At 55.6% G+C, this 13,987-nt stretch overlaps 1 protein-coding gene across 5 annotated transcripts; it reads right to left on the bottom strand.

The window, feature by feature from the left end:
- Nucleotides 1-25: 25 nt before the first annotated feature.
- Nucleotides 26-13,037, bottom strand: TELO2 (telomere maintenance 2). Of its 5 annotated transcripts, none has more exons than XM_036225242.1 (21): nucleotides 12,705-13,036; nucleotides 11,626-11,958; nucleotides 10,620-10,897; nucleotides 9,296-9,364; nucleotides 8,852-8,999; nucleotides 8,383-8,485; nucleotides 8,074-8,154; nucleotides 7,792-7,933; nucleotides 7,567-7,703; nucleotides 6,948-7,027; nucleotides 6,629-6,730; nucleotides 6,183-6,271; nucleotides 5,867-5,958; nucleotides 5,495-5,611; nucleotides 5,297-5,368; nucleotides 3,737-3,901; nucleotides 3,104-3,195; nucleotides 2,368-2,467; nucleotides 2,122-2,186; nucleotides 1,750-1,865; nucleotides 26-631 (listed from the first exon to the last, which is right to left on the bottom strand). In XM_036225242.1, exons 2-21 carry the CDS (start codon nucleotides 11,955-11,957, stop codon nucleotides 525-527), a joined length of 2,487 nt encoding a protein of 828 aa, XP_036081135.1. In that variant the 5' UTR covers nucleotide 11,958; nucleotides 12,705-13,036; the 3' UTR covers nucleotides 26-524. The 5 variants fall into 5 exon arrangements, 4 of the variants coding, with proteins under 4 accessions (XP_036081135.1, XP_036081134.1, XP_036081133.1 ...); XM_036225241.1 differs by having other exon boundaries at nucleotides 12,508-13,036; XM_036225240.1 differs by having other exon boundaries at nucleotides 11,626-13,036.
- Between the last annotated feature and the right edge of the window lie 950 nt (nucleotides 13,038-13,987).

A 13,987-nucleotide genomic window follows, 5' to 3' on the forward strand; every position in this document is an offset into this window, starting at 1 on the left:
GCAGTAAGAACCACAGAGCATGGGATGCACACCTAAAGCTCCTTTTTATTCTTCTTTTTTTGTTTTATAACATCACCTGCCTTTAGGTAAGGACATGACGCTAAGAAGCCCACGGGCCCAGGAGCCCACCAGTCTGCCCATCTTGGTGGCTCCCATGGGAGAACATCCAGGCCCTGAGCAGCAGCACCCTCTCGCTCCTCCCCTCCAGCTGCCCGCAAAGCCTGCCCCATGTCCCTCCCCGGGATCCCCGCTCAGGTTCGCCCCTCCCCAGCGTTCAGGTGCTCCATCCATTGGGGGCAGTACTCAGAGGCCCTGGAGTGGACTTTTAGGTGAGCACTCAGACCTGCTGGGCTATAAACAGCCGAGCGGGCGGGGGCCTTCCTGCTTGCACGCTCAGTACCGGATGGACGGCCTTCCCCACGAGTGGCTGCACCATAAAGCCCAAACATTGGCCTGGCTCGGCCTTGTGCTTGGCCCCCCTGGCCTTCCCTTCTTCCCTTGGCACCATTTCTGGTCCCAGGGTACTAAGGTGAAGATAGTGGAAGAAGCTTGTCTTTGAGTTTCTCCAGGAGCAGCAGTGCCTTCACGGCCAGTATCCTACAGTCCTCATCTGGGTCCTTCTCGGCCACATCTGCCAAAGAGGAAAATAAAACCAGACTACAGGCGGCATCTATGGCACTGAGCAGGGCAGCCCTCTTCAGTTTTGTTTCATTTAGGCCTTCCTAAAGGAGCTCTCACGGGGGCCTGATATGGCCGGCTGTCCTGGGCCTCAGGCATGTGGAACCAGACTCTCTTGCTGCGGCCCCTAATGACAGAAGCACCTCAGATGCCAAGAAAGGGTCATTTACTGTATCCCTGTGAGAGGGAGATGCTCCCCTCCACCTGGGCTAGGAACTCTGGTCAGGTGATGGCGACAGGAAGGAGGCTGGGACAGGTAAACACATGCCCCCAAGAGTCACTCCATCCATGGTTACCACTCTCACCTCAGGGAAGGTGCCTGCACCCCAAAGCAATGAAACCCATCCCGGAACAGGAGACACTGGATTCCACACACTTGCAGCACAAGGCCCCGAGAAGGACCACCCAGAGCTATCCTGACACATGTAACTTGAGATATAGAGAAACTTATGTGGTGGGGTGCACTGCGCACCAACAAAATGAGACACTAGGGGCAAGCAGACAGTAGGAGCTAGGAATGCGGCGGGGGTCAGGGTCCCGAAGGAGCCTTGACTGGACCCGGGATCCAGCAGAAAGAAAGGGAAAGGCCATCACGGGACCACTGGGCCTTCAAGTGCAGCTGCAGATGGTCCAGTCCCAGCCATGAGCTCCAGTGGTGGAAGTGGGTGTGGTGGCTCACGTGGCTACATACTGGTGACAACAAAGTTTTTAAAAAGTATATGTAGGTGGAAGGATGAGAACAAAATATGACAAAATGCTAAGGATCAGTGACTCTTGTGAGGATACACGGTGCTCACTGTATGGCTCCTGTAACCTTTTTGAAGAGTGAGAACTTTTAGAAGGAATACAGATGCCATTTCCGGCATGAGTGCCTTCTTTCAAGTCCCCCTATAAGACACTTAGTGTGTAAACAAGGAGCGACATGACACTCATGCTAGCCTATGGACGGGGCCTCACTCAGCTCAAGGGATCGCCACAATGGTCTACATACTCTGATGGCCACTGGGACCCTTCCAGGTTGCGCCAGCCTCCCACCCACCTCACTACCACAGCCCGTGACCTGGCACTCACCTGCCAGCCATGACCGGGCTTCTAGCAGCTCGTCTGGCAAGTCTGCCAGCAGTCGCTCAGCTGGGACACTGAGGAGGACGGAGGAGACAGCGGACAGCAGGCCCCGGCGCACGTAGCTGCCAAGCAGGGCGGAGGGTTGAGCCCCAGCGGAGCCGCACAGCAGCCCCACTGGCAGCAAAGGCGCCCTTGGCCCTGCCTAGCCCCCTTCCTTGTCCCCTTCCTTCTTAGAAGTGCCAGACCCAGCTGCCTCTCGGCCACCCCTGGGAGCCACCACCAGCCTCCCAATGTCCACTTGCCAGGATTCAGAGCCCCCCCCCCCCGCCCCCACCACATCTGCATGGGACCACTGCCCCCAGTCCCTCAGCCACTCACGCATCGCCATGGAAGCGAAGGGCCCACACGAACTCAAGCAGGGCCTTGCCCATGGACACAGCCACCTGAAATAGCAGAGGCCAGTGGGCTGCGGTCCTGGCACCCAAGAGTCCCCACCTTGGACACTATCTTCAGGCCCCAACACTCCTGTCCACAGGGCCAAGGTGAGGCCCATGGGGAGGACAAACCACTGGCACATAATCCACGCAAGGGGGGGGGGCCATTAGCTGCCAGTTCTCAGCTCACCGTGGTGTTCACAGCCAGGTACATCAGGACCCCTAAGGTGTGGGCCAGTCTCCCGAGAACCAACTGGTCATCTCCCAAAAGGTCAAAGGTCACCAGAGGCCTACAACACAGAATCCGATGAATGATGCCGGTCTGGCGCTCAGGGCCAACTCCCTCCTGGGCCACCAAGGGACACCCCAGCCCCCTGGATGCTGCTCCTCACCACCTGCCTCCTTGTGGCACTCAGAGTCATAAGGAGAAGGTGTTGGACAGATACTCAGTCACTCTGCAAGGCCACCTGGCCCAAGCCTGGGCCTGGGTGGCATTTGGGGGAACCAAGGCCACCACCTGAAGGGCCACACAGCAAAGGCGGCAGCCCCCAACTCTGCCTCTGTGGGGAAGGACTATAGGCTCTGCCCCTCTCCACTGTCACCAGAGCATCATACCCTGTGTGGCAGATGTTGAGGGGACATCTATAACCCACTCAGGCCAAGGCTATACAAGGAGGCAAAGGAGGAGTGGGCAGAGCACGTGTAGCATCGAGGCACCAGCGAGGTTGAGGCCCTGACACGAACCTGACATCCGTGACAGAAACCGTGACCCTCACCTCATCATTTAATTGAAAGCTACGAACAACCAAAGCTGAGGTGGTGGCCCTGCTGCTGACCAAAGTCCCACCCAGACCCCAACTTGGAAAGCCTCCTGTCTGCAAAGTGTCCATGGCTCATGTTCCCCAAATCACAGGCCTCCCACTCACCTGTCAAAACGCTGAATAAGGGGGAAGAAGAAGTAGCCAGCCACCGAGTTGAATTCATTGGGGCTGCCGGCTGGTCCCCGCCTGGGAGAGCCCTGCCAAACACACAGGGCTCACAGGACACCACATTGGGTGCAGAACGCAGCCCTCCTTCCCCCATGCAGAACAGTCTCATGGAGGGGATGTCCTGTGTGCCGTGGGATGGTGAGCAGCCTCCCTGGACCCCACCAGCTGGATGCCAGCAGCACCCACCCCCAGTGAAAACCAAGAACGTCTCCAGAAGGGCCTAAATGTCTCAGGGAGGGAGGGGCAAGATCAGACTTTCCTTCCTTTTTATCAGCCCTGGCCTAGACGGATCCCAACAGCACAGCCCACACCAGGTCATCCGCTGCTGACATAGAATTCTTAGGGCTTTTTTCACCCCTACCTTTGTACTCATGTCTTAAAACCATTTCAGTCTGATGTGCAACAACATATGTGATACAGCTTAGTTTGTGCCCAAAACTCTCCTTTCACAGACCACCACCAGTGTTGGCACTGCCCCCTCTAAGCAGACAGTGCCTAGAGGTGGCCAACTGCTTGGCCAGCCTGTCCAAAATCCCCACCCATGAAGACCTGAGCAGGGTCCTGGCTGACCTTCGAGAAGTGCCGGGTCTTGCTTCTGACCCGCTCGTCCACCACTGCCCGCCAGGCGGGAGTCACAGTGCAGCCGGACTGGGAGGTGGGGTCCAGGGAGCTGCGCTGGGGGGTCCTCTTGAGGCGCCCGGGACGAGACAGCTCCTGGGCAGCCAGAGTCAGGACCTAGAGGAGAGAAAGACCCAAGGAAGCTGCCATCACTCTAGGGAAGAATGACATTTTTTAAGTTCAAGGTAAACCAAGTGCCCCATCAACAGCCCTCACTGTCTTTGAGGGGGAGGTTCAGAGACCCATGTAGGGAGTCAGTTCCAAGCATCTCAGGATTACACTTCATTTTGTGGGTGTTCAAGAAGGAAAAGTGGGCACGCTCCCTGGTGACTAGTCCGTGCTCCACTCCCCTTGCCTGGGTCGCTTCTCTTTCTGAAGCTGGTCCAATCCTGCCCCCTGCCTCACAGGAAAAGGTCATGAAGTTCTGACCCAGGCTACGTGTGGGTGGGCCCTGAAAACATGCGAGTGAAAGAAGCAAGACCCAGGAGGCCACACATATGACTTTCTGCATAGGAAGTACCAAGAACAGGCAAATCCACAGAAACCAACAGTAGATACAGGGACTTGGGGAGAGGAAGTGAATGCTCACAGGCTATCTCTGAGGGTGCTGCAAGATGTTCTGAAAGTAGACAGACGTGACAGTTATACAACATTATGAATGTACCAGATGCCACGAAATTTAAATACAAAAACAGTGAATTTTTTTTTTTTACTATCATCTTAGTCTTTGCTTTCCTCTAGTAAAATACACCTAACACATACCATCTCAACTACTGTTAAGTTCAATGGCATTAAGTACGTTCACAGTGTTGTGCAACCATCACCACCATCCATTGCCAGAACTTCTTCAGCTTCTCAAAATGAACCTCTGAACCCATTAAACACTAACTCCTCGTCCATCCCCCTCCCAGCTCCTGGTACACCCCATTCTACTTTGTCTCTGTGATTTTGACTGCTCCAGAGACTTCATGTAAGTGGAATCATGTAGTATTTATTTTTTGTCTGGCTTGTCATAACAAGCCAGACAAAAAATAACTTATCATAATACCCTCAAGATTCATCCACATTGTAGCAAGTGTCATAATATCTTTTTTTTTTTTTTTTAGGTGAGGCAACCCTTGGTTGACCTCACGAATTGCAAGGACCTTGTCTTGTCAGTTTACAATCCCTTATTTTTTATTTTTTACACCTACAGCACCTGGTCTTCCTAGGTGCTGTAGTTGTAAAAAATAAATACTAACCAGGCCCAACCCTGCTTAGCTTCTGAGATCAGACGGAATGGGGCTTGTTAAGGATGGTATGGCTGCAGACGTAATTTCATTTCTTTTTATCAGACAGACACTGGTCTCAGCCTCTGAGGCCTAGCAACAAGGGACTCAGGAGGACTCTGGACCTGCCCACATAGATTTTGGCAAACACCTGCTCTCCTTTTGGGGGCTTTGCACCCGGCCTGGCCCCTGAATTAAGGTAGCTTGCACCTGACAAATGGGACAGGGACCCAGAGGCACTCACGTCCAGGATGTCCATGCGCTGCCGGAGGCTGTAGTTGACAGCATAGAACTGTGAGGTCAGATACTCCGCCACCTGAGCCAGGCAAACGAAAGGCCGCTGAGGTTCACAACTCCAGAGGTAGGAGGTAGGGCCCCAACATGGACTATACCTGGGGAGGAGGGGGCACAACCCCGGCACCACACAGCTGCTGAGACTCACTCGGGCAGGGTCTGTGACTGTGACGGCCACCAGGGCTCTCTGGCGCAGCCCCTCAAATCCCACCACGCTCGTCTTCTCCTCCAGGTGCAGGAGCACCTTGGCCAGCTCCACGCTCACCTGTACACAAGGGTCAGGGAAACTTCAGTGCCCCCAAGATGCCCCAGACACCCCCACAGCCCTCAGCCTTCCTTACAATAGAACAGACACATCTCAGAGACCCCAGCAAAGGTCCCAGTGATGGGCCTCCTGAGGAAACAGAAAGCCACCAAGGCACGCGCATGAGCCAGACTGGATTCCCTCATTGCACACATTCCTCCCAGTACATCACCCACCAACCATGACCCTGAGATCCCAGCTCCCCTGCCCAGTCACCTCCCGAGTGGCAGCCGGGTTCCTGAAGACCAGCCCCTCGAGGGCCCACAAGGCTGCCTCCCAGCGCTCCCAGTCCTCAGACGTGGTCAGGGCTGCATAGAACACACACGGGCCTCCATCAGTTTCAACCCTAATTTTGACCATGGCAGAGACAGCAGCCAGGATCTAGGCACTGAGCAGAAGGCAGGTGAATTCCTGGGATATGGACAAGTCCCACAGCCCAGCAGCCCCAGGGGCTTAAGTGCCCAGCTGTGCCCGGGGCTGAGGCCTCCCCTCAGGGCACTTAGCAGGGCTCACACCTTAAAAAGAGGCCCACCTTCCACGCAGTCCCGGACGTACATGGGTGTCTTGCTGCTCTTCATCTCTCGGTCCCCCGACATATCATAGGGGACAAACTCATCATCGCTATGGAAGAAGCACATGGGGCCTGCTGGTTGCTCAGGAACAGACAACAGGCAGAGTAGAAGCCGCTGAGAGCTGAAGCTGGGCACCCTCTGCCACAAAGACAAACTCCTGAGTCACCAAAATTCCTGTGTCTGAAGCTTCAAGAACAGCTGACAGGCTAAGGCTGCAGTGGAACTAAGCCCCTGAGCACTGGTTTTCACATCGGGAAAAAACTGGAGAGTTCTCAGAGCCAGCACAGCCCTGCAGCACGAGCTCCCCATCACAAGACAGGCCCATCAGCCCTCGCAATCACCTGGTGGGCTCTGATGCCAGCAAGGGACTGCCCCATGCCTCCTCAGCACCTTCCTGTCACCCTACCTGTCAAGCTCAGAGTCAGAACCCTCTGGCTGTGCCTGGGGGACACCATCATCCACATTTTCTTTGTCAGGGGTCTCTGTAGCAACTGGAGTGACAGGCGGGCTTTTGGGAAACAAGGAGAAAGGAACCCTTCAGGGACACCCCACAATGAATTTCTAATCCCAGAGTCTAAAAAAATGTTCCTCCTACCCCACCCTCGTCTTTTTAGCTTCTGTCTCAGCAATTTGATTCCGGGATGACAAGCCAGAATCTAACAAGTGCATAGGAATCACCCCCACCTGGCCAACCATGCCCAGAGCTCAGGGTGGAGAGACCTCACCTTGCCTCTGAGGGGCTGTCAGCCACAGGCTGGAGGGTGGCCAATGCCAGCATCTCATGGCTCAACTCATCCTCTTCATACTACAATGAAAAAGAGCTGGAGTTGGCTGAGACAGGAGTGGCAGAGCTGGGGCCCCTCCGAGGCCCTGCCATCATAGCCCCCAGTCTGTACGCCACCAGCCTCTGGCAGCCAGAACCTCTTGAGAGTGATTTTCTAAGTCTCCACCTCGGCAGAGAGCAGCGCTGGGTACGCTGAAGGCTAGAGGGCTCCACTCCTCCTGAGGGAGCCAGAGAATCCCCTGGGACAGAGCAGATGTGGCAGCAGCCCCAAGGATGTCCCAGAGCTGGGGATGCCTAGAATGGCCTGAGAGTTAAACACCCAGGGATCCATCTGGAGGATCAGTTTCAGCTCTGACCTTGACCATGGCAGAGACAGCAGCCAGGGTCTAGGCATGGGCTATATCTCCACTCCCCTCTGAGCCGTGACCCTCGTCAGGGCCGCCAAGGCCGACTTGATGCCAACAGATGCTCCATGGGCCTGGACCCAGAAAGATGAGGTGACATAAGGGAATGGAGTGACAGCAGTTTGGGGAGACCACACAGGCACAAGCCTTGCTCACCTGGAACTTCAGGGGAGGCCCCTCGGGGTGGATCCGGGCACTGGCCACTTCGGCCACGATCATGCCCAGGCGGCGCACAGCAGGCAGGCTGCTGTCCAGGCGGCATCTCACTCCTGCCATCAGGCTGGCCAGCAACTCTGGAAGCACCGACGCATGCATGATGAGCGCAGGGGAGGGATCGGGGGTACAGGGACTGGGACGGGGCGCCCTTTGCCACCTGCTCACCGTCCCGGCTGTCCTGGAGCTCCTCATCCCCCAGGTGTGCCAGGCAGATGAGGGCAGCCTTACTGATGTAGCGCTGCTGTGGCAGGGGTGTGTGGCGGACCGCGCTGCTGCTGCCCCACATCTCCAGGAGCTCCTTCAGCGCCTGGCAGACAGCACGACCCCGGCCTCCTCAGACAGCCCCACCTGCTTCCCCTCCATCCCAGGCAAGAACGTAATCCCTCTCCGTCCTACCAGAAAGTGGTCTTGGGACATCGTAGGGACTGAGGACCAGACAGGACTTACCTGTATGAGCAGTGGGCGCCTTTGGCTGTCCATGGCCAGGTACCCTAGCAGGCTCTGCAGCATAGGTGTCTGCAACAGAAGCTGGGTGTCCTGTCATTGTCTGCCAGGCAGACACCACCCACCTGCCACCTGCCTAGCCGGGGGAGCCCAGGGGACCGAGGTCCGTCTGCCCAGGAGTCCCAGAGCAGGAATGGGTCTGGGATGAAAGACAATGACATTTCCTGGACAACGGAACTGCAGTTCCACTTGCTATAGTCATTTCTCTGGGACCTGAGGTGTCCTGCAGCCCACACCCTCACTGGCTCTCACCGTGTATCCATACTGCAGGAACAGAAGCTTCTGGGTCATCACAAACTGGGCCTTCTTACTCTTCATCACCAAGTTCCCCAACAGTCTAGAGAGGACTTCAGGCCTGCAAGGCACAGTTGGGAAAAGAAGGAATCTCAACAGATCAGGCTGGATCCAGGACTCCACACTAGCCACGGGGGAGCCTCAGCAAGTGCTTCAGGTCCAAGTCACTCTTGATGCTCCCTCTTCCCAGTAAATGTGGAAGCCAGGAAGAGCCCTGCACCTCAACTCAAGAGGATATCATCCCTTCCCTGCTCTGACCATATCCAGGATTAAATGCTTCTCCTGGAGTAGGGGCGGCCAGCCTTTCCTGTGAAGGACCAGAAACCAACTACATACAAACGGATGGCAGGCATGGATCGTCTGAATCCCACCTCCCGCCTTCCTGGAAGAGAAGCGTTTCCATTGGGAAGGGTGCCTTGCTTCTTACCCGGAAGCGGTTTCCACGAGCCCCGTCAGCACAGCCTCCATGGCCCGGTCAGGCACGCGTTCCAGCAGGCGCCAGCAGACCCGCTGCCAGAGGCAGCTGCCCTGGGTGAGTGCTGTCAGCCGGGGCACCAGCACACCCAGGATCTCCTCTAAGAAGCACACAGAGGAGGCCCTGAGCCTGGGGCCATGGATTGTCTGGTGTCTGCGCCCCATCGGTCCACTAGTTGCATAGCCAAGCCCTCACCAAGGGGCCCAGGACAGCTGGCATCAGCTCACCCAGGGCCAGGCCCCGGCAAGGGGACCATTGCTGCTTTGGGACACACAGAGAGGCTCCCACCTTCCACCAGAGAACCACAATACACGCCCCCTCCCAGGACAGCTGCCAGGAGAAACAGGGAGAGTGCCAGAATGCACCTCGGCTTCTCCCCAGAAAGGAAACACTCACTCTGCCTCCCATGGACACAGGCTTTCCCAAGGACCTGAGACACGAAGGAGACAGAGCAGTCCAAGCCACCTGAGACAAGAAGGAAAACGAGCTTTTAAAGGAGAATGGCAGTAAGGCCATCAAAGAACAACTGACAAGTGGGGACAGACCTCATTCCTAGGCAGGTGGACTTCATGTTGTAAAAATGCCAATTCATTCAATCAATCCAACTGAAGTCTTGATAAAATTGTTTCTAACTTGAAAAATCAATAATAACTGTTTACAAACCTTTACACATATTCACCCGCTTAATTATCACCACAATCCTCCAAAACAAGGATGGGTATGGCGGCACCAGGAGGAGAGGCACCGAGAGGGATCTGGCTGAGGTGGCCAGCTACAGGTAGGGGCAGGTGGGGCTCTGAGCCGCCCATAGGGACAAAGGGAAGATATAAGGACATGGGAATAAGGAGAGAGTGGGTGACACAAACTCTACCAGAAGAGCCAGGGTTCAAACAGGACCCACACACAATGGAAACACCATGTTTGTGATTTGAAGAGGGGCATCTGAGACCACACACAGCCACTGCACAGGCAGACTAGATACATTCTGGCTATTCAGAACATCCTGCGGGCATTACCCAGCACAAAACAGTGGGGCTGGGCGGCCCGGTCAGTTAAATGCAGGAGCCTCACTTCGATGTGGCTCCCTCCCCCTGGACAGCGATAGTGCCTCTCTCAAGCATGGTCCCAGAACTATCTGAAGCAACACATGTGAAAAGCCTCGACATGGTGCCTGACATGGTGCCCACTCCACAGCCTCAGCTGCTGGGAGCACCGGACACATCCAGGCAAGACACTTGCCTCCACGATTGATGCCCCAAAGACTTTGTGATGAAAAAATGAGTAAGAAGCTGCTCCCACAGAGCCCCTCCATGCACCCAAGATGCCCAGTGACAGACACCTGAGACAACTAAGACAAGTGGATCCTGGCCAACAGCCAAGAGAGAAGGACTCTCATCAGGTGAAAGCTCCGGTTTTCAGACCGTGGACATTCTTGCTGATGCTGAGTGAGGACCCAGTAGTGAGCAGAAATATATGGCCGGCTTCACCTATGTCCACCCAAGAACTGAAGAAATCAAGAGTCAGCTCCACCTCCAAGGTCAACAGCTGAGAAGTGGGTAAAACTTTATCATGTGGATTGCTACCGCCCCAAACAGGAAACAACTTCTGACTCATTGATAGCACTGCCCAGAGACTGCAAAGTCCCCAGAGGCCAGAGAGGGAAGGAGGGGACGCAGACTGAGAAAACAGCTGGAAGAAGACACTTCAAAGGAGTCCTCACCTCGGAGAGAGTCGACAATTGCCTGCAGCACTTGCACGACCTCCTCACCCAGCAGAAGGAAGTAGTTCTGAGGGAAGAACTCGGACAGGTTCTCACGCTGCAGACAGTTGCCTAGGCGGTCAGGCAAGCTCACCACCTTGGTGAGGAGTGCCTCCTGGAGCGGGGGGAAGGCCAACTCTGTCTTCTGCCAACACTGCCCCTCCATCACAGCAGCCATCCTGCCCTCCCTCAGGAACCGAGCCAGCAGCTGCGCCATCTTCATCAGACGGAAGCTGGGGCTGAACCAAGAGCAGGTGTGATGAGCAGAGCCCCCAAGCATCGCCATCCGCAGCACCCTCAGCCAAAAGGAATAGCAACAGCCATCATTAAACAGGTAATTCCAACCACTTAATCAGCGCTTATATCCTATTCATGGGTTGAAAGAAAGAGTATTTAAATCTTACTAAGTAGCAACAATTACCAGTCGGACACAAGCACCTGCTGAGTCCAGCGCAGCCTCCCATCTCGGAATCACACTGCCCTCTCCTGACGGTGCTTTTCACATGGTGCTTGCTTTTTTTTTTTAAATCACAGCAACCGCTGAAAACCCAGCTTCGCAATGATGAGGTGTCCTCACAAGGACCGTCATGTGCCCAGGTGTGGGATATGGGAACCACCTCAAGACTGGCACCCTGTGAGGTTGCTGCAGCACCCAGGTGCCTCACGGGAGAGCTCAAACCACATGGTGAAGGAGAGGGCCCAGGAGGATGACAATGCCCACTGTTACCCATGTCACCTCAGTCTGGAGCTAACCCACGGTCTCAGACACTGGGACATGAACACTCCTGCTCCCTCTCTTTCTCTACACATCACAGACAGAACAGAGAGCAAGGGCCTTCCCATTGCAGAGATTAGCACAAACTGCTTTTAATTTTCAGGTGCTCTACCACTGGTTTGCAATCTTTCAGGCCATGCTTATGCTTCAGATGTGACAACTGACTCCATAATCAGACCCACCCCCACTCACCTGGCAGCGCCCTCAATGGCCTCCATCAGTACCAAGAAGGCTTGGTCAGCTGGGCCCTCCAGGAAGAAGCTAGCCCACAGCTCCTCCAACTGGCCACCAGGCAGCAGCTCAAGCCAGTCAGGGCTCAGCTTGCCAACAAGACATCTGAGAAAGGCAGAAAAGTGGACCCTGGCAAACTCCTGTTCCCGGGGAAGGGCTGGATTCTCCATTTTACTGAGATACCGCTTTAGGGAGCTCAGGGTGGAGAAGATGTGGTCACCATCTTCAGAAGACGAAAGAGTGTGGACAGCTTCCTGGACCGTGAGCCGGACAGAAGAAAGCACTGGATCCATTCTGTTCATAAGAAAGGACATGAGAAATGCAAGGGGCCATGGGCATCCACACAGGAGTCAGTCTCAGATAAGAAAGCATTCTTCATGTACTCTCAGAAACCTCTGGTGTTCTATTAAGCTTCCTGGAAACCTGGAAATCCCATTCCTTCCCACCCCTGCTGTCACCCAGCAGTATCCTCCCCCTCAGGCATCTGTGACTGTTTCCACTAGAAGTCTGTTCAGGGCCTGAGGCCCTCCATGACACCTTCCACAGCAAGGCAATCTCCCAGTAGAGACATCTTCAGTTGTCACAACTAGGAACAGCAGGGACCTAGGAGACTGTAAACATCCCATAATGCACGGAACAACCCTCCCCCCAAGAAAGGACTATACAAACCAAGTGCCACAGTGCAGAGGCCCAGGTAGGAAGACCCTGGTCTAGAGGCACCCATCAGATGCTCTTCCTACTCCCTGATGTACCCATCTGTGATTCACCTAGACAAACTCCCTTCCTTCCCAGAAACTACAACCATCTGTGGACAGTATTTACAGGTCACAAGCCCCAGCAGACCTGACTATCATTAAGTAGGCATCTGTCACCAGTGCACTCAGCCACTTGATAAGGTTGTATTAGGGGTCTTAAGAGTGTCTTCACGAGCCTGGGGGATCCCAGACCAGCCCGGTCTACGCGCGCTCCCGCACGCGCTGCGCGGAGGCCAGCGACTGGCCCGTCCCACGCTCCCTCTCCAGCAAGCGCCCAGATCCCACCTCGCGACGTGGCAGGAAGGGGGGGCCTCGTGGGACGGGGGCGGGTCTCGGGGACTGGAGGAGGGGTATCAGTGGAGGGCAGAGGTCGCAGAGCGGAGCGCGACCGCTCGGTCCCAGGCGTGGCTGCGGCGCGCTCAGACCCCGCCCCGCCGCTGCCGACCCACAGTCGATTCGCTACGGCCGCGAGGCCCAGCTCCACGCTGGGTTCTCAGCTCGCGCGCCCGCAGATCACGAAATCTGCAGACCAGGAGAGAGAGCTGCCGCTAATTTCTTTGAGCCTGTTGGGCTAGTCCCCGCTGGCCGATCGTGACGAATCTGCGGCTAAACCGGGAAGCCGGAAGAGGCGCGGGAGCGGGCGGCCTCATCCGCGCCTGCGCTGGACGGGGAGGGTACCCTCAGCGCGTAGTCCGGCTTATGGTCTGGTTTGCGTTCCCCCACGTGGCTCCGAGTTCGGTTCCTCAGGCTCAGACTCTGAGGGGCCAGCCTTCCGTTTGCCAAAGTGTCCATCTTTCCCAGAGTGGTCACCATCTCTCCCTGAGCTCCGGAGCCCCAGTTCTCTCCCAAGTGCCACGCGTGCGCGCCTCCACAATACCTGCTGAGCGCCGACCGGGTGCCAGGCCTCGCCCCCCCCCCCCCCATCCCTGAGGCAAGAACCTGCTCTCCCCAAGCTACAAGCCCTGCAGGGAAACGCACCGCATCAACGGGGATGGTTTCAGGGATTCATGAATAAAGCAGTGTAAATGAGAAAGGGTTCTGGAATAGGAGCTGCACGTTCAGCACGTGACAACCAACCGCAGGTGGCTGTGGAAAAAAAAAAATGGAATCAAATGAAAGGAACAGGTCCTCTCCTTGGTCGCACCAGCCATTTTCCAAGGGCTTGTAGCTACCTGTGGCTAGTGGCTGTTAAAATGCGCAGCGCAAATAGGAACCTCCCATCTTGCAGAAGCTCCTATTGGCAGCGTCAGGGAGCGATATGGGAAGACCTTGCAAAGAGGTGCCATCTCAGCCTACACGGTCCTTGTGGGGAAATCTGGGAAACATTTCTTCTTTCGACATACATTAATTAAATGACTGCTGCATACAGCAAGCACTCTTCAGGGCAGAGAATGAAGCAGACAAATGAAGTACGTGCACAATATGCCAGATGGCAAATATGTATAAGAAAAATTAGGCGGGGTCAGAAAATGAGTGATCAAGGGCAGTCCCATTTTAAGCCATCCACCTGGGTGCAGTTAGAAGAACGGGCAGTAGCGGGTATCTCCCAGATGCAAGGAGTCCCGCTG

This window comes from Rousettus aegyptiacus, unplaced genomic scaffold (assembly GCF_014176215.1).
Source record: "Rousettus aegyptiacus isolate mRouAeg1 unplaced genomic scaffold, mRouAeg1.p scaffold_m13_p_8, whole genome shotgun sequence".
Classification (NCBI taxonomy): Eukaryota; Metazoa; Chordata; class Mammalia; order Chiroptera; family Pteropodidae; genus Rousettus; species Rousettus aegyptiacus.